The sequence below is a fragment of the Jatropha curcas genome, chromosome 6 (assembly GCF_041381405.1).
Source record: "Jatropha curcas cultivar XTBG-Jc1 chromosome 6, XTBG_Jcur_1.0, whole genome shotgun sequence".
Classification (NCBI taxonomy): domain Eukaryota; kingdom Viridiplantae; phylum Streptophyta; class Magnoliopsida; order Malpighiales; family Euphorbiaceae; genus Jatropha; species Jatropha curcas.
This window is the reverse complement of record NC_143156.1, coordinates 27,109,015-27,131,857: the sequence shown is the minus strand read 5'-3', so window position 1 is coordinate 27,131,857 and position 22,843 is coordinate 27,109,015. Positions and strand designations below refer to the sequence as shown.

General features: G+C 33.4%; 1 protein-coding gene and 1 long non-coding RNA gene across 7 annotated transcripts; one reads left to right on the top strand and one right to left on the bottom strand.

Moving 5' to 3' along the window:
• Positions 1-1,737: 1,737 nt before the first annotated feature.
• Positions 1,738-20,740, top strand: LOC110010936 (uncharacterized). Of its 5 annotated transcripts, none has more exons than XR_002285992.3 (9): positions 1,738-1,965; positions 6,438-6,554; positions 12,082-12,240; positions 12,880-13,033; positions 13,205-13,315; positions 13,428-13,507; positions 13,929-14,357; positions 16,086-17,931; positions 18,655-20,740. It is a non-coding gene; the product is annotated as an uncharacterized LOC110010936 (long non-coding RNA). The 5 variants fall into 5 exon arrangements; XR_005178137.2 differs by lacking the exon at positions 12,880-13,033 and adding an exon at positions 12,477-12,738; XR_016321463.1 differs by lacking the exon at positions 12,880-13,033 and adding an exon at positions 5,378-5,442.
• DME (HhH-GPD base excision DNA repair family protein) lies at positions 7,276-22,422 on the bottom strand. Of its 2 annotated transcripts, none has more exons than XM_012234578.4 (20): positions 22,238-22,421; positions 20,983-21,711; positions 18,640-20,550; positions 18,177-18,530; positions 17,810-17,900; positions 16,275-17,703; positions 16,073-16,152; positions 15,827-15,911; positions 15,644-15,735; positions 15,500-15,568; positions 15,331-15,367; positions 15,140-15,222; positions 13,909-14,346; positions 13,624-13,660; positions 13,486-13,543; positions 13,071-13,210; positions 12,909-12,974; positions 12,061-12,175; positions 11,927-11,965; positions 7,276-7,643 (listed from the first exon to the last, which is right to left on the bottom strand). In XM_012234578.4, the coding sequence occupies exons 2-20, from the start codon at positions 21,545-21,547 to the stop codon at positions 7,534-7,536; spliced, it is 5,799 nt and encodes a 1,932-aa protein (XP_012089968.1). In that variant the 5' UTR covers positions 21,548-21,711; positions 22,238-22,421; the 3' UTR covers positions 7,276-7,533. The 2 variants fall into 2 exon arrangements, with proteins under 2 accessions (XP_012089968.1, XP_012089976.1); XM_012234586.4 differs by having other exon boundaries at positions 7,579-7,643; positions 11,927-11,982; positions 22,238-22,422.
• Between the last annotated feature and the right edge of the window lie 421 nt (positions 22,423-22,843).

Below are 22,843 nucleotides of genomic sequence, written 5' to 3'. Positions count from 1 at the left end.
ATTATGAGGTGTGTTCCACACTCACCGCACCATTTGATAATAAAAAAAATAAATTATATTCTCTGATTTATTTAATGAGAGTTTTTGAGATGAAGAATATGAGAATTGTCTTTTGGATTAAGCATTTATGATTTAACCTTTAATTAGAGTTTTTGAGATGAAGAATATGAGAATTGTCTTTTGGATTAAGCATTTATGATTTAACCTTTTATATAGTGAGAAGAAATATCTCCACTGCCAACCACCAAAATATCTCATCAATTGAGGATTTTTAGGGATAGAATTATTAGATATGATTTTATTAATTAGATTTATACTGTGTATTTTGAATATTATATCATATTTGTTATATTTTATTATCAGATAGCAACATAATCTTATTAATTACTCATTCCGTCTCATTTTATTTGCGTGGTTTGATGAAAATACATATTAAGAATTTAGTCAGTAAAAGTTATTTTGCCCTTTTTTACCCTTAATAACTCGTTAAGATAATAAAAGCGCTTCATTCAATGAACAATTATAAAGGTTATTATAGAAAAAATAATTATTTACATGCCTAAATTGAGAAACTTCGCAAAAATTTTGGGATATCCAAAAAATGAATAACAAGCAAACAAAATGAGACAAAGGGGTACATAATAATAACAATAACAATAAAAATAATAGTAACAAAGTAGTTACGTAAAGCTTTTGAGTGCATTTTTAATTTTTTAACAAAATAGATTTAAATACATTTAAAAAAAAGATTTAAAGGGCGTTGGTTCAACCGATTTATGCAGCTATGCTTTAGAGCTTTTATGTATTTGTCATTTTAATTATATATTTCTCATTTTTTTTTCATTTTTATAAGATTTATATTCAAAAATTATTATTGTCATTGTTATTATTACTATTATTTTCTCTATTTATATAAATCTAATGTCATTTTATTTATCCAAAATATACAAGCATATATTTTTATCTCGGTTCAAATTCAAATTTTTTTTCTCTATCTCTTCTCTATTTAGTATTATTTTTATATTTATTATTATTATCTCTATCTATATAAATTTAATGTCATTTGGCATTAGTTATTTATTATAATATTTGGGTATTATATTTTATTCAACATAATAATCAATAGTTAATGTAATATTGAAGTTTTAAAATTAAGTTGTAAAATATTTTTAATTATTTCATCTGAAATTTTGGATTATTAGAAAATTTATTATTAACTAGAACAATTTTAGAACAATTTTTAATGATTTAATAAGAGAGGTTTGATGATTAGAACAATTTTTCACATTGCGAACCAAAACAAAGAAAAATAAATTTAAGAAAAAAAATAAATTTTCAACAAACAAATAATTAAAACTAAAAACTATTTCATGTTTCTAATAAATAAAAAACTCAAAACAAACAAACGTAACAAAAAGAGCTAAACAATTAACACCTACTAAAATACGATTAATTTTATTGAAAAAGAACTTAGAATTTGATTGAGTATATTATCAACCCCAAACGCTATGAATAACAAAAATAATACTTTAACCCTAATCAAAACATTGAAGATGGCCTAAACTTTACTACAAGTAAATTACGTTAATCAAAGTACAATTGCCATTAAAAAAAAAATTGAAATTAATTATTAACTCATCTAATCATTTATTTACTGCCCACGTGTTTATACTAGAACTCCGTTGCACCAAAATCCTGTTGCACCCTCTTTTACGAAAGCAAAGTTCAAAATGGGAAAGAGAGGGAGGGGGAAGGGAGAAAGGCGGCAAATATAGTCAGAAAATAAATAAATAAATAAAAAGCAGGAGAGGTCTGGCTATTTCTGAAAACCTCCTTTTTGGGCAACAATAATAGCACAAAATCTATAAAAAAATCCCATAAACTCTCTATTTATTAGTGTTATTATACATGTATAAGCACAAAAGAGAGTCAATCTGTTCTTCTCTATTCCTGCATATATACAAGGTAATGGACTCGGGTACTTTTGCAATTTTTCTACTTAGTTGCTGTTTTGTCGAATACAGTATATTCTAAAACCCCTTATTTCACTTCTTCCCGTGCTTTGATTATGTTTTCTTCTTGTTGTTGTTGTTGTTGTTTTTTTTTTTTTTTTTTTTTTTTTTTGTGTGGTTGTTTGGTTGCCTAGAAAATGAGGAAATGCAGACAAGAGATAGTATATTTCGGTTAAAAGATAACCTCACTACATAGTAGCCAAACTGTGTGGCTCAGAAATCTTTGTTTATTGATTGTAATTCTTTCTTGGATAATGGAAAATTTAGGGTTCCTTGGGGTTCATGTATTATTTCCATATCTGGATTAATTGAAATGATGTCTCCGTTTTGTTAGATTTACAAAGTATTTATATTCGAGTTCTTGTTTTTTTTTATGAAGCTATAATAATATTTTTCTTAGGAGTTGAAGAGAGAATTTAGCTAGGTCTGGTTGACTGTTGATTGGTTGATGCAAATTTGTTGAATTTGTTTGATGAAGAAATTTGATGGCCTGTTGCATTGAATCGCTTATTGTATTTTGCTTAAGATATAAAATGTGATTGTGATTAGGTTTTATTAGAGTATAGGCTGGTCACGGTTTAGTTTCTCACTCTTTCAATTTTTGCATACCTATGTGATCATGGCTAGAATTTGTTTGTTCTGATAACTTTCCCAGCAATCTACTCTACCATTTTGATTGCATGTTAATGAGAACAACTAGAAAGAAAAGAATGAAATTAACGCTGTAGAGAATAAGTATTGATTTGGTTGCTTATCGTCCTTTTTTTTTTTTGGGTATCAATACATCTCTAAAGTTTCCGATGAATTTCACGAGATTTGTGCACTCGTGAAAATACTCTTTCATGCACTTGGATGCATAAGTTCAAATATAACTAAGGACTTAGAATTGCATTTTTCTATAATAAAATTTTGTTCTCTCTTTTTTGTTTCTTTATCTTTTTGGTTCTATTGTCAAGTCCTTGAACATCCAAAGCTTTCTATCTGGTGGATCAAGCAGTTCGTCATCGATGCAATAACACCAAGAGATTTATATAACTGGCGATATTGAATCGATTGTGATATTTGTGGTGCCAACCATAATGACTTTGTTTTATTTCACTTGCTCCGTTAAAAACAAAATCATAAGCTTTTGATTATGAATGCAAGCAGATCGAGCAAGTGTAGTGAATAAGTTATAAGTGCATTCTAGAATTGCAATATTGCTTCATTAGCATAATAAATTTTTTTTTGCTTATAGCTAAAGCCGATGTTGCGATGGACTTAAAACTGCCAGTACTTGACGAATAAGTTACTATATAATGGTGTTTTAAATTATGGATTTATTATAACTCATAAGACATTGCATAGTAAACATTATCATATCCCCCACAAACATCAGTGGTTCATTACATAATTGTATATGGTCATCACGTATTAGTTTTTAGTGTTGCAGTTTCTCCCAAAATATGGTCCATTCTTCAAGCATTTTTCTCCTAACTTAATTAATTACCATATGTATACAATTCTGTTTTCTTTATTAATAAACTTTCCATATTTATGTTAAGGGATCTTTACTTGTTAGCTGAATTCTATGAAGCATCCATTAATAGTAAATTAACAATAATGTCGTCATAAAAAAGGGTTTTTAACCAACCAGATTGGCTGGTTGGTTCACCTATAGATAATTGCAGGTAGAGGTAATGGGTTTAATGTTTGGATCCTTCTCCCGAGTCTAAAACAAATGCTATTACCTTGGATAAAGATAAAAAGTCATTGGATGCATTAGTACTATATCCTTTAAGTCAAATACTGCAAATATGAACATAAGTTGCAAGTTGAAGGTCCAAAATAAAATTTCATGTTTGTTATGGCTGCGGCTGAAACATATTGCTCATAAGGTGATTTAACTGTGGTTCTAGTTTCTTTTTCTCATGGAGATTAACATTGATGTACCATCCAAACTAGTAGTTTCTTTGACATCCCCTAGTGTTTGTCATACACCTTTCATTACAATGCCATTGATAGCTAAAGGATAAACTTATTTAAAGAATCATCAAATAATGTAAATTATTGTTTTGATGTATGCTTTAGTCAACAATTTTATGTATTTATTTGTATCATAAATATTACAGTCAAATATTGCAAAAATGAGCATAAGTTGCAAGTTAATGGTCCAAAGTAAACACTACATGCTTGTGATGGTTGCGGCTGAAACATATTGCTCGTAAGTGATTTAAAACCATGATTCTAGTTTCTTTTTCTCATGGAGATTAATGACGCACCATCCAAACCAATAGTTTCTTTGGTTTCTCCTAGCGTTTAACATACACCTTTCAATATATTACCATTGATAGCTAAGGATGAATTAACATCAAATCCTAAAAATTATCTTTTTGATGTAAGTGTTAATTGACAATTTTACGTTTTTGTTATTTGTATCTTAAATATTACCATCGTTGGGTTTGGGATAACTTGCTTAAAATAGGTATTTGAATTTCAAGATATTTATTATTAGTAGTAGTTTTTGATTGTTTTCCATACTTGACAAGGCATGTGCCTATGTCTCTTCTCAAGGAGTGTTTCTAGTATCCATTTCCATTTTTCACTTAAAATTGTATAAAAGCAATCTTGAAGTTGTTTTTACTTAACTGAGTTGCAGTTGCCTACATAGTTCATTTTCTTTTATTCAATTTAATTTAGTTCTACATCTACCAAAATATTGATGACTACAGATCAAAATGTCTTTATCACTGGAATCTCATCAAGCATATCTAATTCTTAACTTTAGGCTTTCAACAAACTTTGAAGTCTTTACTTTAATGATTGATAACTAGGTAAAAGGACCAAATTTTTACACCAAATATATATTATGGTGGACCTGTATCTTATTTTGACTTGAGAGCTCTTGATTTTTTTAGATTTCATTTACCAATGTGTGCATGTATCAACCAAAAAAGAAAATCACATGAAGGGCCTTTATTTATTCATTGGCTTAATGAGAAAAATTCTCATCAACTGTGAAGCAACTGTAATATAGTAATTTAATTTCTTATACACATGTATGTGATATATTACACTTCTTTTTTATCATTTTAAGAAATCAAGGTAGATTTTTTGCTTTTGATACATACATTCGTGCTTTTATGTCATTCTTCATAGCTTAAGGCTGCACAAGGTTGGGAAATATTTTCAAAGTTCAGGCACTTGATTTCTTATGGACAAAGAATCATCCTAAATTTCTTCGTTTCACAACCCTACAAACACATATCATTCATTTGAATGTTTTGTAATTTACATGTCTGTCACGGAAAAGTTTTCAATTGATTGGATGTTAAATTAATTTTCTATATAAGAAAACTAAAAACTAGGGGTTATTTTCATGACAGGGAAGAAGAAGTGCGGAGATTAGTTCGAGTGGAGGAAAAAAGATAATGAACTTAAAATCTCTCCTGTGTGTATCCGTTGTTTTGGGTGGTTACAGTTATTTGATGCTAGATTAAAATAGTCTTTTCATGTATGTGTGCAACAAGTGTATGCGTACTTGTGAAGGTGGTACGCAGTTGTGTTCTAGTTATGCTGCATAGAAAGTTTTTATATGGGCACTTATATTGTGCCTTTTTATTTTTATCAAAGTGCCTGTTCTTATCATCCTCTTTCTCTCTTGGAATGAATTATGATAATATCTTTCATAATGTGGCATCCATTAAAACAAACTAAATAAACATGTTCTATATTTCTATATTCAGAGCTTATATTAAAGCTTATTATGTTAAATCTGATTAAGGCAGTGTAGTGTTACTGTTTTTTATAACGTGGAAGATATCAAAAAGGATAACCACTGGTATCTAGTTTGTGCACTTTTGTTTTGTTTCCTTTTTTTTTTTTCTCTCTCTTTTTGCTGCTATGTTTATGTTGTTGCATTTCTCAATTGTGCACTAATTCATGTTACAATGGTAATCTCTTGTCAATGAAGTTATAGATTTTTGTTGATAATTTGTTGCTTTGGGGAAAAATCATAGAGTTTCATTGCTAAAGATGTTTGATTTTATGATAGTAAGACAATGAGGTCCTCTTAGCTTCACTACATGATATTTTTATTCAAGAGAAGTCATTCAACAAAGTGAAAAATCACTTTTGGGAGTATGCTGCTTGAACTATTATTTAGTGATGCCAGTGTTTGCCCCATCCACATTGACAACCGATGTCCTTTTTTTCTGTGTACTACATCAGCTTTACTCAAGGCACACTTAAAGAGATAATTTCCATTGACAAATTTCATGTATGTCGCTCATGAAGATACTTTCTAGAATCAAGCAAAATGCAGTGTGCAAATCAAAATTATGTTTATGATAGTTAACTTTGTTTTATTTTTCTCTATCACTTCATAGTTAGTATTACTCTTTTCGGTTCATTTCTTAACTGAGTAATGTTATGAACTATATTCAGCTTGCAAAAGCATTACCCTCAGCAACAAGGTTATGAGGTGGGAGTAGTGATGGAGCAAAATTGAACTAAAAGACAGAAAAGGAGATCTGTGTATCTGTGGTCAAACTGCTTCTCTAAGTAAGTATATGATGTACTTTTTTGGTCTTGACTCTTGACTTCCGTTACTATTTTATCTTCCTTAATAATTTTAGGGGTGGTGGTACATTGCTATTTTGATCTCTGCAGTCTCCACTATGGAAATTTCTGCCATGAATTGTTGTTTGTAGGGGACTTTGCATCTAAAATCTTGTGACATCTGTGTCCAGTAACGCTTGCATGTTTATTTACTGACTATTGTAAATGGTCATGCACTTTAGCGGAGATCATACAACTGACCATTTAATAATCATTCACATTTATTTAAATAAATATTCAACTGTTGCTAAATCGACCAGAACCCCACCCCCCCAACCCAAAAATGTTATTGGATTTTGGAAATGGAATAGCATGTAAAGATGTATGGTTTGCTTGTAGGTGCTTGTCTGAAATTCATGGCTTATATTTGCTAAATGAAAAAAACTCCCATACAGGATTTGAGAGTTGTCCTCTAGAGTCACTTTTGAGTCCATTATATATGAACGTTGGCCAGTTCTTTCTGCTTCTGAAACCATTCCTTTAATAAATGACATAGGCAGATTCAATTGTTATTTATTTGTTTTTAACCATGTACCGATATAGATAACAAGAATGATATTCTCTCTCACTCTCTCTCTTCTTATTTGAAAAATGAATTTTTTTTTTTTTTTTTTTTTTTTGTTGGGGGGCAGGGGGCGGGGCGTGGGGGTTTGACATTGTCTAGTTCAGAAAATTGCTCTGTTTTGAGCATGAATTGAAATAATCATCATAAATCCATTTATCAAATACATCCCACTTGTTGTCATATCTTACAATTTAACTTGAAAATTTCTCCATGCCGAGTTCAGAGTTTTTCATGTGGAGGAAAAAAAAAATTGAATGTACAACAATATGTCAGTTAATTATCCCTCTTCACTAATTCACCTACCTTTTGCTGGTTAGAACTCTTGCTATTAACCATCTCTGCATCATGGCCTGCTCATCATTGTCTTGGATTCCTCATCCTCATTCTACTTGCTGGATAGTGCAGTCTGGCTATAAGAGGCCGGGGTGCTCTTGTCTTTTGTTCAAATCCTCTCACACAAACAAATCCTGCATATAAAATTTCATTCAGCGACAAAGTGAAGCATGTCGAAACTTGCAAACCATTCTACTCTAACAACAGACAACAATCTTCCCAACATAGCACCACTGATATTTGGGGATCTTACTAGGTCCAAGGCTTAAGTAGTAACGGCAAAAGATTAATGGCTTCAAATACTTGTCTCAATCTTAATTTTGAGTGTTGTGCAGTCAATCATTTTGGCTCATAAACAGTTTGCATATTATTAACTGTTTTATTGCTCTTAGTTGCCATTGATATTCAATTTTTCAACCTGTTTGGCCAGTCCTTGAGATCAAGTTCAATTATCTTTGATTCTTATTGATTGGATGCATAGATGATAACATGTCTAAAGAATTCATTAAGGTGTTCCTATTTTATCACTTTGACTTTTCAGTAGTTCTTAAGCATGTTAATTTAGTTTTGTTAGTTCAGTTGTCTGATGAATTTGTTTTGGTTTCCATGAGGTTTTAATAGCTGAAGAATAAAAAAATATCTCGATGACAAAAGATTTGATCCTGGAGGCATGAAGTTATACATACTTACATGTGTGTAATTGTGCCTGCTATCACATGAAATTTTTATAGTTAAAACATTCGGCTTTTTTATCTACATTTTTACATCTTGTGAGTTGACTGTTAAATATTTTGCTTGTATGAGATCAGTCTATTGGTTACAGAATTTGCTATTCATATATTTCATAAAAATTTGCGAACTACTTCAAATCTAAAATATTTTGTTTTAAATTAAATTGGTCAGTCCATTAGTTTGGAAATTAGGAAGAAGCATACGCCTTTTCTATACAACAATTCACATTTTGCAAATGTTAAAAAAAGACTTATTGTGCCTTGAACTAGTCATCATCAGTCGTTTCATAATGGCCTTGATGTTTTATGAATGTTGCTCAGTTCAACTGAATTTTAATCCGAGCTCAATATGTTGTTTGAAAATTACAACTTATGTTACAACCCGAGCTGAAATTTTTTTCTTAATCTTTACTATTTTGATCGTCAGTGATGCAGTTACTTTACTACACAACATAAAGGTACATGATGCATGTGGCATTCCCATTTTACATTAATTTAACTACTTTTTCGCACTCAATCTTAGTATCTTTGACCTTGCTTACATATGTCGTTTAAAATTTTATCATTTTTATGTCATATATTCAACTCAGCATTCTGTTGTTGCAACAAAGCAGTTACAGCCCTATTCTTCTCCCTTATAGTTTTCTCCTTTACACTTTATTTGGGAGGAAGGAAAATGTATATTGACTATAATATTAACTAGATACATTAGTCAGTATAAGGGATCGCAACTTTACGTAAATCTGGTTAAAATTAAATTACATTTCCTTTCCATTTTCCTCCCTCCTAGGCATGACCATGGTTCCATGTCAAATCGAAATCGAATCGGTCAAAATTGGCACTAAACCATTGTCAACTATTTTTGGTTTCAAACCATAACCGAAATTACGCGTTTAAGATTCGGTTCTGGCTCTTCATTTTTTGAAACTAGAACCGGCATTTTTAGTTTTTTTTCGATTTTAAACCGACAGCTCTGGTTTCAAACTCTGAAAAACTCGTCCTTCACAAAATTTTCAATTTTGCTTTTCTGTTTTATTATAATTTTCAAAGTAACTTTTTAAAGAATTTTTATTAAATTGGTTTGGTTTTTTTCAATAATAATATTTAATGCTTATTGTTTATTATTGCTTTTTTTGAGATATATTATCTAATTTTGGTTTAAAATCGAATAAAACCAAAACCGGCGGTTTCAAACCCGTTTTAGGAACCACCTAAAAGCAGTTTCGGTTTTACCCTTTTCATAATTAGAACTATCATTTTTAAAACTGGAACTGGCGGTTTTAGAACCGTAGTCATGCCTACTCTCTCCTGAACAAAGAGCAAATTTAATGCTTATTCTAGGATCATAATTCCTATCAATAAAATTGGTCTATTTCACTAGGTGATCTACTATGATGAATATCTATTTCAATCTCATAATTAGTCTCCAGCCTAATTTAGCCACCAATGTAATCAGTTGCAAATAACATGGACTAATATCATGACTGTGTCTGTACCTATCACTTTGGTCAATGGCTGGTAAAATAAAGAAGGCATAAGTTTCAAAAGTTAAACCAAATGTTTAATGCAAAACAACTATAAATGGAAGTTGCTAATTCAGTCCCCAGGAACTAGTTATAACTCCTTTTATTTCATTGACAGTATTAGTGTATATATGTTAGGATTTTTAGTGTCCATCATATATTGTTCACTTTATCTGTAATAGTTTTATGGCTTTTATTACTTTTCCAATGTTTTTCTGTTATTTACTTTGTAGGAAAATAGTTCCATAGATCATCTAAATTGGTCCTTTCTAACTCACTGTTATATTAATTTTGCCCTCAGTTAGCCAACAGTTCATAATGTGAATTATTTGCTTGATATTTTATAATTTTGTCCAACATTAACTGAAATGTTGCCATTGTTTATGAATCAGTCTATATCCATTTAAGGTGTTTTAATTTTATGTTTGAAATTTAACTGAAAAATTTAGTCAGTTGATCTAAATCCATGTAGACACTTCACAGTTCACACAAAGACTGTTTGATCTGAGCGCATACCAAGTTTGGTCGTTCTTATATCTCTTTGACTTCCAGTACTTTATGCTTACAAATAAAATTGGATTTCTGTTTTTGATGGATTAAATACGTTGTCTTAAATTCTCTATCCAACTCATGTCGAATGAATTTGTTGAAATCTCTTCTCCATGTCCAGTATTTCGGCAGTAATCTGTATATTCCTCATAAACTTAAAATCTTTGCCCTTTTAACTTGGCCTCCTTGTAAATATTTTATCCCTTACTTTTCTCGGGTTACAATATACTTGCTGTAAGTTTTTGACTTAGTCTCCTTTGCTAACTTCTTAAATTATCTTTGACTTCAATTGTTCGATACAGCTTTTATAGTCTTAGATTTGTCTTGAAAATAAAAAAAAACATAAAAAAAAAGAAAAAGATACTGAATTGTCTGAATTTTAGGTTGTCTGTTTATTTGCAATGAGGTGACCTTGACATAGTTATGATGAGAAAATTTGCACACATTCACTTAGTTTAGAAGCCATTACAGTAAAATTGCAGCATTTCTCCTTTCTTTTGGTTCCTACATAAGTGGGGTCTTAAAAAGTGAAAATGTCTTCATTAATTTGGTAGATTGCGACATAAAAATTGCAGTGATCTATGTTTATTTTTCAAAAGAAAAAGTAAAATGTTTTATAAGAATGAAAGTATTAACTCACTGGTGGTTGTTATAATATCAAGAATAATGGATATTCTTATAAGATTCTGTAGTTGAACTAAGCCAAGAGTAAATCCTACATGTTTAGCTCAATCTTACGAACTTAAAAAACTCAAATATATATATATATATATATATATATATATAGACACACACACACACACACACATATAAACGTATAACCATGGGAGAAGTTACCCTGTGGATCTTTCTGTGCTAAATAATATTGCTGTGCTAATCTTTTTGCTTTTCTACTAGAATCCCAAAACCAGCATCTTTCGTGTTATGAGTATGTTACAGTTTCTCTTTGTCCAATTTTGTTGATTTTTTCTTTGTAAAATTTACTCATAGATATTTATTCAAGATTTAAGTTCATCTTTTATTGATACAATACATAATTCTGTTTTATTCTCTTATTGGTTGTCATTTAGTCTTTTACCTTGTGCATGACATTAGAGGGTCACAATTAATGAAGTCGTATGGAAAATTCTCCTATTGAGTTTACCCAATTTCATTATCTACAATGAGGGCAATGATATTTGCACTTGTAAATAATATTTTGTAGGGAAAAAATTGCCTAAGTATCTGCTAACCATTCTCTGAGTGGTATTTCCTTCTATAAAGCTCTACAACTCTTAACTAAAAGATCCATCTATTTACAATAGACCCTGTATTACGATAAAGTTCTGGTAGTCATGTAATTAAATGGGAAGAATTTTGTAATATCCATATAGTATCATGGTGGGGTCTAATAATTTTTGCTAAAAATGTTATCTTTTATGAACACCTATAAAATTTTTAAAAAAATTGATTGAATTTTAAATTGTTAGCTTTTTGACATATATCATCCAAAATATAGGAATATCTAGATGCCGGAATTATTTGTTATTTCTATGAGCATATGTTCTGCATGATACTATTTGTTTATTTTTTTCAAATAACATAGTATTGGAAGTTAAGGATAGCATTGCATACCTTTCCAAAAGCAGTACTGAATTCCTTCTGTTGAAAGCCCTAATAGAAATAATTGTCTTGTGAGATAGCTTTTACCTTTTTGACATAATTGGAATGATGATTTTCAAAAGATCATAAGCTAATGTTTTTATTACCTTTAAATATTGTTGATACAGAGGTTCCAAAGTACACTAATCGTCTTGGCAAATTCCATATCCATGCTCTTGGAACATTAATTGGGTTGAGGCTCGATTCATGATCTGCAAATACCTGCATGGCAATACAAACATCAATCTATAAAATGCGTGGCTTCAAGTTCTGGTCCACAGAAGATGGTAATGGAATCAATTAAGAATCTCCCTATTCCTAGTTTATATTTGGTGGTATGATGCGGTCTGTTTTTCCAAATATGCTTTTATACTCCAAAATGAGAATTTTTCCTTTTTAGTGAACTATCAATATTTTTACCTAAAAGTGAGTGATATAGCGGCATCACCTCCTGCACTCGGGCCTACTATATATATATATATATATATATGTATATAATTCTAATTGGAATGATGGGTTGCAGGTCAAATTGTTGGCCAAACTTTGTATTGAGTTATCATGATTGCAGGGCTGTCAGAGCCACAAGGTACCATCCTTTTAAGGTGGCAGGTTCAATGGGTGACCAATTCCCCAAAATATATTCTTGGCAATGGAAAATCTTGTTACACCATTGAACAAGATGTTGTTGGACCTTATAGGGAGGGCCTTGAGAATATGCTACTCTTAAATTTAGTTGGAAGGCAGTTAGCAAGCCAATCTACAAAAGAGCTGGCTTAATGCGTGATGTATGTGGAACCTGCTTTTCTCTGTTCAATTAGTCATATTGCATGCCAATAACTGTTTGATACTGAGAGCTCATATAACGTTTTGCGTTCACTCATAAGTTGCTTTAATACTCATTGGTTGTCTACTTTTGGAAATGGTAGATTGAGCACAAAATGTCAATGGTAATTACCTCATTCACTTGAAAGTATGTGCCATTCAGTGGAAAGCTTCCCCGCATTGCTGTTCTACATGGTATCTGCATGTGAAGTTCAGTATGCAAATATAGTAGTCATTTTTTCTCAGTTTTGCTTCAAGGTTATTGTCTATTTTGCACTGAGCTAGATTTACATACCAGAAGTGTTCCTCTGACTGTTTGTGAATTAGCTTCTCTGACACTATTGCATGAAAAGCATGTCTCATCATTGCATAATTTATTTGATTCCTGGGACTGACAATGTGTATCTGGTGGCTGAATTGAATTTGCAGTTTCACCTAGTAATCAAATATCAGTTAGCAATTATACAAGATGGTGAGGACATTCTTTATGCAAGGTTGGAGCATGCACTAGACTTGTCATTGATCCATGATAAATTTCAGGTTCATATGTTGCTATATCATGTTAACGTACCCTAGAAATGACATTAAAGATTAGAACACTATTTGCTAAACATGCCATGGTAACCTATCATCTGTTTTTGCTTGCATGCAGACCATTTGTCTAGCTCTATTTGGGTCACTCTTGCTAGCATATTACATGTGCTATTCACCTGGTGTCCATATTGCCAGAAGGTATGGACTGGGATCGTCACGCTCTCTTTTATCCATCTGCAAATTTTGCAACTCACCATTAAAAGAAAGTGATTGAAGGAGAATTGAGGATGTCAAATGATAAAGGGGAAACTAACCCCTTTCAAGAGAGGATGTGAATCTGGAAGTTCATACCTGCATCACAAGAGATATGTTAGAGTGCATGATTCAGGACTTGTCCTTTCCAGCATGGTTTAATTTGAAACTTTTTACCATTTTTTCCCTAGTAAGCAATTTGAGAATATTGCTACTAGGTGATATGTATGTAAAGTTGATCGTATGATTGTGATGAGTTGTGCAAACTATCTGACTTGACTCTCTCAAGCTGTATGCAGTCATTCTTTTGTGATTGCTTATTTAGATAAGGGAAGACTTTCACTTACACTTGGTGTTCTGTCCGTAGCTGACTGATATTCTTCAATTTGGGAGTGGGAATGGAGGCAGCCTCTGGATTCAAAGCAACTAAAGCCTTAGACATGTCACACTCTTGGAGTTCCATGTTTGCTTGCATGTAATTCTGTACGTTCACAGCCAATTCTTCCAGGTTGAGGTTTATTGTTGGTATTTCATCAGGATCCTCATAGAATATGTCCTCTATATCACTTTCTATTACTTCTGTGTGTTCTTGTTCAGGTGTTGCTGGCTCCTCAATAATAGGTACACAGCTAACAATATCAGGCTCTCCTCTTTTGAGCGAGTTTTCCTCTGGTGGAGGTAATGGCATGGGATCAATTACTATGCCAGGGCTTCTCTCTGTTGCTATGGGAACAGTTGAAGTCACTATACTTTTCTCTTCTGGGCCAGGCAGTGCAAGCCTCGCGCTGTATCAGAGGTCACTATTTCAGCTTCATTCTTTAAGTCATGCTTTTTGTACATGATGTGTAAAGTTGTAAGTTGAGTTGCTTTGGTAATTTTTTTAAATAAAAAATTGGTCCCTTTTTGGAGACAAGGATACCAAAATTTATTTTTTCTATCATTACCCCTATGCTGTCCAGAATCATAAAGATTCCACTGACCTGTAAAAAGGGGGCCTAATCCTTGGGGATGGGGTAATACATCTAAGAAATTATTCCATCGAATGTATTCGCCCCTGGAACCAGGATTAGCGACATGGACTAAATGTCCTGTCTTTGAAGTCTTTGTTTCCAAACCTCATGCCTGATCTTATGATTTCCTGAACATCCTTTTCCTAAGGTGAAATAGAACTGTGCTCCCAATATGCATCTTAGTAGAAGGTATCCAACTTTTTGGCATTATATGTTTAAAAGAAATTATCTGCCCTGTTATCTGAGATTTTCACAATTCCTATTTGTGCATATTAGTTTCATAATATAACAATTATTGTTACCTTCCCTTAACCCTTATATTACTGCATGATCAGAGAACCATTTGATGTTGCTACTCTAATTCACTAGCCAGCGTCTGATTTGTTTACCAGGCTAAAAAATTTTTTGGAAATAAATGGTGGTTTGTTCAATTCTGCAAATATGAGTTTCAAATAATTGAAACTTCACTTTCTGCTTTATCAGAATTTCAAAGTTTATGATGATCAGTCTATTAATGTTTCTTTGATAGGTAAATAGTGACAAAACAAACAAAGACAGGTAAGTATACCTTGCAAAAGCACTAGCGAAGTGTCTGCATTCTGCTCGCATTGGACATGCATTGCAATTTGGCTTACTTTTTGTACAAAATACCTGCATAAATGTTGAAGCTTGTAGGTGTTTATGTGTTTTCTAAGACGATCAAACAACAAAAATTGTTGCACGAATGTGGTAGCAAAAGTTAAACTCTTTTAAATATACCTTGCCAAATGTGATCATCTGGTAATGCAATTCATACCTGTAATCCCATTAAATAGAAAAATATCAGCAAGACCTATCACTGAATGAAATAGCAGTTTAACCTACATGAATTTTTAATTAGGAATACTGTTCTCTATGAACAAACGACTTCAATGAAAATTGTGGTTACAATGTTCGTTGATCAAGTTTGCACAGTCTTGGCCAGAGGTACTTTTGAATTGACTCTAGTATTGGGTACCTAGAAAGAGAATCCGGTTAGATTTTTATATCAATGGAAAAATTTAAAGCCAGTTGGCTGTAGATAAGTACTTACATTTCTAGCAGGTGTAATTGAAGTGACTCTGGTAGTGGTTGAAGAGGGACCCATCCTAATCGAACTGCTATCCGTCCAACATTTGTGTCAACCTTTATGAAATGTAAATGAATTATGTTGGTTGTAAGATTTTACAGCCTCATGTAAGTTGCTTTCCGTCTGCAATTCGCATATGTAACTTACCGGAAATGCAAGATGATGAAGAGTTAAGAGCCGCACACACTCAACACTTTTCAACCCCAATCCCCTCATACTTAGCAGATAATCCCTGCAGAATAACATTATTTCTGATCTTAGAATATGAATTATGAAGATTCAACGCATTATTTTCTATTCTTATTGGCTAATGTCATGCTATATATAATTTTGTTAAAATAAATGCAGTAGCTTTGACATTTTCAGAAGGGACTCTAATATTAGATGGCTTACTTTGCTTTGTCAGGTGGAACATCTCTTAACCATTCTAGATCAATGCTACCATGTTCCCGGACCAGTCGGTTTAGGAATTCCTGCAGTATTTTGCAACTGTTAACATCTTGGTGGATAGTTGGACTTGTTTGGTGATATTGGATGCTTAAGATGCCACTTGAAGCATAATCTGTGTTATTTCGGATTGAATTTAATTATTTACCTGGATTCGCTCTGCTAGCATGTTGTTCATCCCTCTTTCTTTAATAGCATCAGCTATCTGGTTAACACTAGCACATCTCAGTGCTTCATAGTCCAGGGAGTCCATTGTATCTTGGCTTCTTTCTTTTCTTTCACCATTTGCTAGTGCCTGCTTCCTTAAATTGTCCCAGTCAACTGCATCCTTTTTCTGACTCTGAGCCTTTTCTTTTCTTGTTTTTAAAGAATTTATACTTGAATTTACTTTGCTAGTAAAATGTACTTGCTCCAAATTTGATTCAACAATTTTCTTTTCTGAGTGTCCTTGCTTATCTGCCAACGTAATTCTTTCTTCAACATCAAAAACTTTTCCTGTGAGCTCAGGGGCATTTGAGACAGGCTGATTGTAACTACTCTGCCTGTTAGATTGTGAAGCAGCGAGATATGCTGGCTTGGCAATTGATTGGCTGTCCGATTGGAAGGTCTTGTTCACCTCATGTGGTTGACTGCCATCGCAAGGTCCAGGATTACCTTGCTCACACATCATTTGCTTGCTTAAGAAAGCATGTGGGTCCACTATTGGAGTTTCTTGGTGCATTGCTGAGCTATAGTGTTGTGCTGTGGGTTTGGCTGCATTCTCTGCCCCTTGTGCTACCTTTTTGCTTGTGTTGCTTGCATACTTTTCCTTGCTGATTCTGGAGGCACTTGAGGGCCAAGAAGATATGCTTTCCTCACCACACAATTCTAAACTTTCTACTTCTAACATCTCAGATTGTGCAGTTGAGTACAGCGGATAGTTACTGGGAGGAACCACTGGTATTTGCATATGAGGATTATTGTAATTGAGTTGCTGATTAACACTAGAAGTGCCTTTTATGCTGTAATCTAATCTTTCCAATCTTGGCCAGTCATGCCTATTTTCTGTAGCTTCTGGTTGCTTATGTCCATGTTTGGATGCCTCATGAAACAGTGACCTCCCACTGACATGACTATAGAACTCTTCAAACAAGGTTGTGTTCTCTACTTGTGGAGAATTTGTTGAAGATGTTCTGAGATTCTTGCTATGTTTGCATCCATTTGCAGGATCTTCTGCTTCTGAGTTGGAGCCTGAATACGATCTAACACCATTGTTTTGGACGACTGAGGAATCAAAAGAATCTTGTGATGACAGGGCTTCTTCTTCCGGGCTGTGACTATGTGCCTCTACTATGCTGGTTCTTTCTGTCCATGATGTCATGCATTCTCTCTGATGTTCTTTTGATTCATACAATGCAATAGAGATCTGATTGTACAAATGATTACATGATGAATTCTCATGCCATTTAATCGTGCCATTTGGGTTTGATGTGCTGACATCTGGTTCTTCAACCAGTATTCTTGTTCCATCCCTCTTATGATTTCTGTTTCTGGTTGACTTGAGCGGAAATTTTGCTGCTAGAGACATGAAGGCAGAACTGCATAATAGGCAAATAATTGAAGAGATTATTTAGGTTATGCATCAATAATACCATTCAGCTCTTGCCAATCTAGTTTGAAACTAAGACAAATCCTTGGATTTACCTTGAAAGATGGTCTGAAACGTTTTGTGTAAGGAAGACTCCTATCACTGAATCAACAACTGACCCCTTCCATTTTGAAAAGCGCCTATCTCCTGCAAAGGGTTATTGCATTCGCAAAGGAAGGTAAGTTTACTGATATCCAAATTCAGTTTTGGAACTAGTATGACAGAATAAGATTCTTTTTCTAACTGTGGACTGTTGGTCATAACTATTTGAAAAAAGTTCCACCTAGATTCATCAGTGAAAATCCCAAGTCAATGGTATAAAATAATATAAAATCCAATTTCCTTTGGACATGTGTTTAGGTACATTATCACTGGAATGAAGGTGCTCCAAGTTCTTAGGATATTTTTTAACTCATATTCTACCTTGTACCAGATGCATTCTTGCAATGAATGAATCGGCTCGTCCACGAAAAACTCTTCTCTCTTCGTCCCACCATCGTTGTTTGTCCTCATCTGTTTCTTCGAGGCCTTCACTTCCTTCTTTCCACATCAACAGTTTCCATACTCTCTCTGTCTCTGGGTCAAGGTCTACTTTAGGCCTTGGCTTGCGCTTCTTGATAAATTCAAACCCTTGATATGGAACTAGTGTTCCGTCTCCTTTGTATAGCACGAGTGCATTTTGCTCCTTACCCTTCATTTTTTCATTGAGACTGAGACGCTCCATTCGATAAATAATTTCTTCAATTGTGGCTGGGAATTTCTGCTTAGCTGGTCGTCCTGCATGAGAAATCAAAAGTGTTGCTTTTCAATAGCAGTTACTAGAATATTTTGGTATCTAGCCTTTTGATTGTACTGATTCGATAAAGATATCTTGAAATCAACATACCTTTTCTTCTTGCAGGTGATTGTAGACCTTTCAAGATGTCTGCTTGTTCTTGCAACATCTTACATTTTCCAGATGCAACAGATATGGATTGATTGGGTCCCACTTCCTGCTTTCTTGACACATCAACATTGCGTTGAGGGGCTGTTTTGGGTGGAGTTAGTGGGGGCATGTTGTAATTCTCAATTGAGGCAAGGGAGGAAAGGCCTTGGACCTTGGTGGATTTGTTGCTCTCTTCAACTCTCTCTGTGCATGAATTTTGTCCAGTCAATAAATTCTGCATTGATAAATCCAATCTAGAAGCCATCAGATGTCTGTACCAATCAACAGCTGCTTTGGACCCATTATTTTCTTTTCCTTTCATATAATTGCTTCCAAAGTGTGAGTTCAATATTTCACTATTCCTTTGTGAGGTGGAAGCAATTGATGGGACATCATTGCTGCTCATGGTTGACCTTGAATGGTTAATAGCTGCAACAGAGGCTGGCAAGCTATTTGTGTTTGTGTAGATTCTATTTTCAATCTTCTTTTTCTTGCGAGTCTCTGAATAAACTGCACTGGACATGTGGTTATATTGGCAATAATCAGTACGAGGCATCTCTTGACGCAATAATTTGCAGGGTGTATTGGCAGTGCAGTGGCTTGTCTGCTCAACATGACAATAGCCTCTCTTGGACCCTCTACCTTCAGTAGAATGAGGTGAGATCTCTGAAGTTGATAGAGGGGTATTCTGAGGCATCATTTGTCTAGAATTCTCGAGGCTTCTGCAATTAATTCTTGATGGAGAGGCAACTTGGAAAATTCCTGAAGCACGGATATGTTGCTGCGTTCTGATATCTTTATCTCTAACATCGGCATATATATTATTCATTTGCACACCTTCTGTTGAAGCTAATTGTATTGCAGCTCCTATGCTGTCTGAAATCGATATATAACTGGGTCCTGGATCTCTTCTGGTTGAAATTGTGATGTCATTATTTGGCAATTCATTCATGGGGGTGAAGTTACTTGTTGCCCTTGATTGTCGGTTTTTCAACAGCAGCTCACTCTGTTGGCTATTCTGCAATTCTGACTTAGTTCTGCATATTGATTCTGCAACTTGAAAATCTGTTCTCAAATTGTAAGTCTCTTTTTCCTTATTCTCTATCACCTGCTGAGCAATGGAATTGTTCTCCCTTTCCTCTCTGGTACTTTCAGAGCTGTCGAAGTTCAATGCTCTTCTACATGAAGGTGCTGCAGTTTTAGAACTAGGATATGTAGCCTTACCAATGCAATCTGCATTTTGAGATTCTGGTTCTCTCAGGCTCTTCTTGCGCACATATTTCCTCTTTTCCTTTGGTTTCTCCATTGGATCAGTAGTTTCTCCAATAGAATCTGGTTGTTGATTAGCTGATTCATGCTGGGTCTTCTTCCGCACATACTTCCTTTTTTCACTTGCTGTCTTCTTGGGATCAGCTATTTTTCTGGTTGCAGCTTTGGGTGTCCTGGTTGGTTTTCCTTCTACTACTACTTTAGGCCTATGCTTTCTTCTTTTTGGTGGTTTCTGCTGTGGTGTTTGGTTCAGGTCAATAACTTGGTCACTTCCTTTGCTGCAATCTTTTGGCTCTTCAAATGGTGCAGAAATGACAGCAGAAAACGAGTCCCCAATGTTATGCAAAAGTTCATTAGAATTTTTCTCGTTTGGAAAACCATCTATGGATACAACTAAATCATGTTGTCCGAGTCTTTCTTCACTTGTGCTTTTTTCCTGTGGGAAATTTACAGTTGTGCAGAGCTGGTTCCTCAACTTATTGGTCTGTTCTGGTGTGACTGGTTCAAGTTGAAATGAATTGTGAACACTTGATGATGCATAAGCTTCTGTACTTTGCACCGAATTGAGGTCATAGTTCTTATTGCAAGGAATGGGAAATCCATCTGTAATAAAGAGCATATTTGAGATAATTTACCCATTTTTTCTTGAGGATATGTTAAGGGATGACAATTTTTTTCCCTTGAGGTGCAGTGAAATGGACATAAATTACAATCTTGCAGTCTGTTCTGTCTCACTAATGGACTTGTAGCAGACAATTTTTTGGCAACAAACAATAAAATAACAGTTACTTAACATACTGAGGTCGAATTAAATTGCTAAATTTTCCTTCCTTTGTTATTATTAGCTAAGATTATGAATGCTAGGTGAATTATCTAGGATCAAATGCAGTAAATTCAAGATAAATCGAACTAATATTCTACGTTCTATTAATTTTTCTATAACCTGAGCATCAAGTGATTCACTAATTTTATCATTGATGATAAAGTAATATTCTTCAAAAAAAAAAAAAAAAAAAAAAAGATAGAATCACTTACATTGAGGCATCTGATATAAGCTATTATGACCGGTGAACATGTTTGAACTCGAGCAGTGAGTTTGGTTTACATATTTTGTCTGGCTAGAGCTATTAAAATGGGAATGTAAATTTGGAATGAAAGGCCTTTCTGCCGTCATGCTCATGCTTCTATTTAAGCTTCTATTTGCACCGGGAAGAGGTGCTGCAGCCGCCAGAAGATCTGTTAAAGAACAACTAGCATCCCAATTTGCACTTTCACTTCTCAGTGCCTGTGTATAAGACCCTGCAATTTGATTTATCATTCTATTCCTCTGTACCAAATTCCCATTGCTACCAAATTGGCCTAAATGTTGAGCTGCTCTGCTATAATCTGATACTTGCTGTATATATCCACTGGGAAATCCAGCCAGTTCTTGCAAATTCCCCCTGCCCAGTTGGCTCCCATGTCTTTCCATTGGCATCGAATTAGATCTTGTTGTAAGAATTGGCTTTTCTGGAGTTATTGGCACCCAAGAATTCACATACTTGAATTCTTTATCTTGTGGGATATGAATTCCCTCTCCTAAATTGATCCTCGAATCCATTCAACCAATCTTTCTTTCTTTCTTTCTTTCTTCTTCTTCTTTTTCTTTTTTTTTTTTTTTTTTTTTTTTTGTTCAAATTTCCACTGAATTGCCAAAATTTTCAAGATTTAAGCAAACCTCTGTCTTTTTCTCTATCTTCTCCTACCCCATTGCCTGAAACCATCCTGCCAAAAACCCAATACATATTTTCTTAGTCAAAAACCAAACTATTACCTAATAAAGCAAACTACCAAATCAAAAAGAAAAGGGTAAAATTAAAATTAAAGGGAAAATGAGGGAGAAAGAAAAACTCAGGTTGGAAAGTACAAGAAAACATCCAAATGATAAATGCAGGGATATTATTTTCCAGATATTTCTCAACGACTAATTAAAACAGACAGCTAGCTAATATTATTTACTGATATTGAAACATGTAGTTAATTGAAAACAAAAGAAGAAAAAAAAAAAAAGAAGAAGAAGAAAGCATTACAGAACAAGATTGGCTGAATCAGCATAAATTGATTGAATTTTAATCAGTTTTAAATTATTATGTAAACCCATTAAAAACTATATACCAAAACACTCCAAAAGAATCTTTCTTTTGATTGCAAAGAAGAAACGTAACCACTGTTTTTGGTTACCCATTTGAAAAATAAGACAGAAAATTAAAAGAAATGGTAAAATAACATGTTCATCTACACCAGAGCTCACCGATCTGTCACTGTGTCAGCTCAGCCTTCTTAAACGAGTCAATGCCGGAAAAACCCAGTCTGTCTATATGTTAAACAAGCGAGGAAAGAGAGGGATAGAAGGTAGAGAAAGAGAGAGAGAGAGAGAGGAGAAGAAACCAAACAGTGATTATATATATATTGTATATTATATATTTTTTCACTAAAATGCATGCACTGCTTTGGGCACCCTCTTTATGTTTTATACACTGGGCACTTTGGGCCCCACCTTATTGCATCTCACTTTCTGTTTTAAAATTTTCTACATTCCTTCCCGCCATTCTTTAATATATGACGTGACATTATTTTATTTATTACTCTCTCTGTTTATAAATATAAATTTTAAAAATATAAAATCATATAGTTTGTTAATATATTATTTCTTTTTTCTTATTTAAATATTAATATATTTTTTTTTGTCTCATTTTAATTATCATCTAAAATAGTATATAAGAATTTTAAAAAATTAAGTGATAATTAAAAGTGAAATAGGAAAAATATAATTTAATTTTTCAATATAGCTGATATGGAATGCCATTTATAGAACCAGTAATTTGCTGGTCCAAAAATTAACACGTTGCTAATTCCT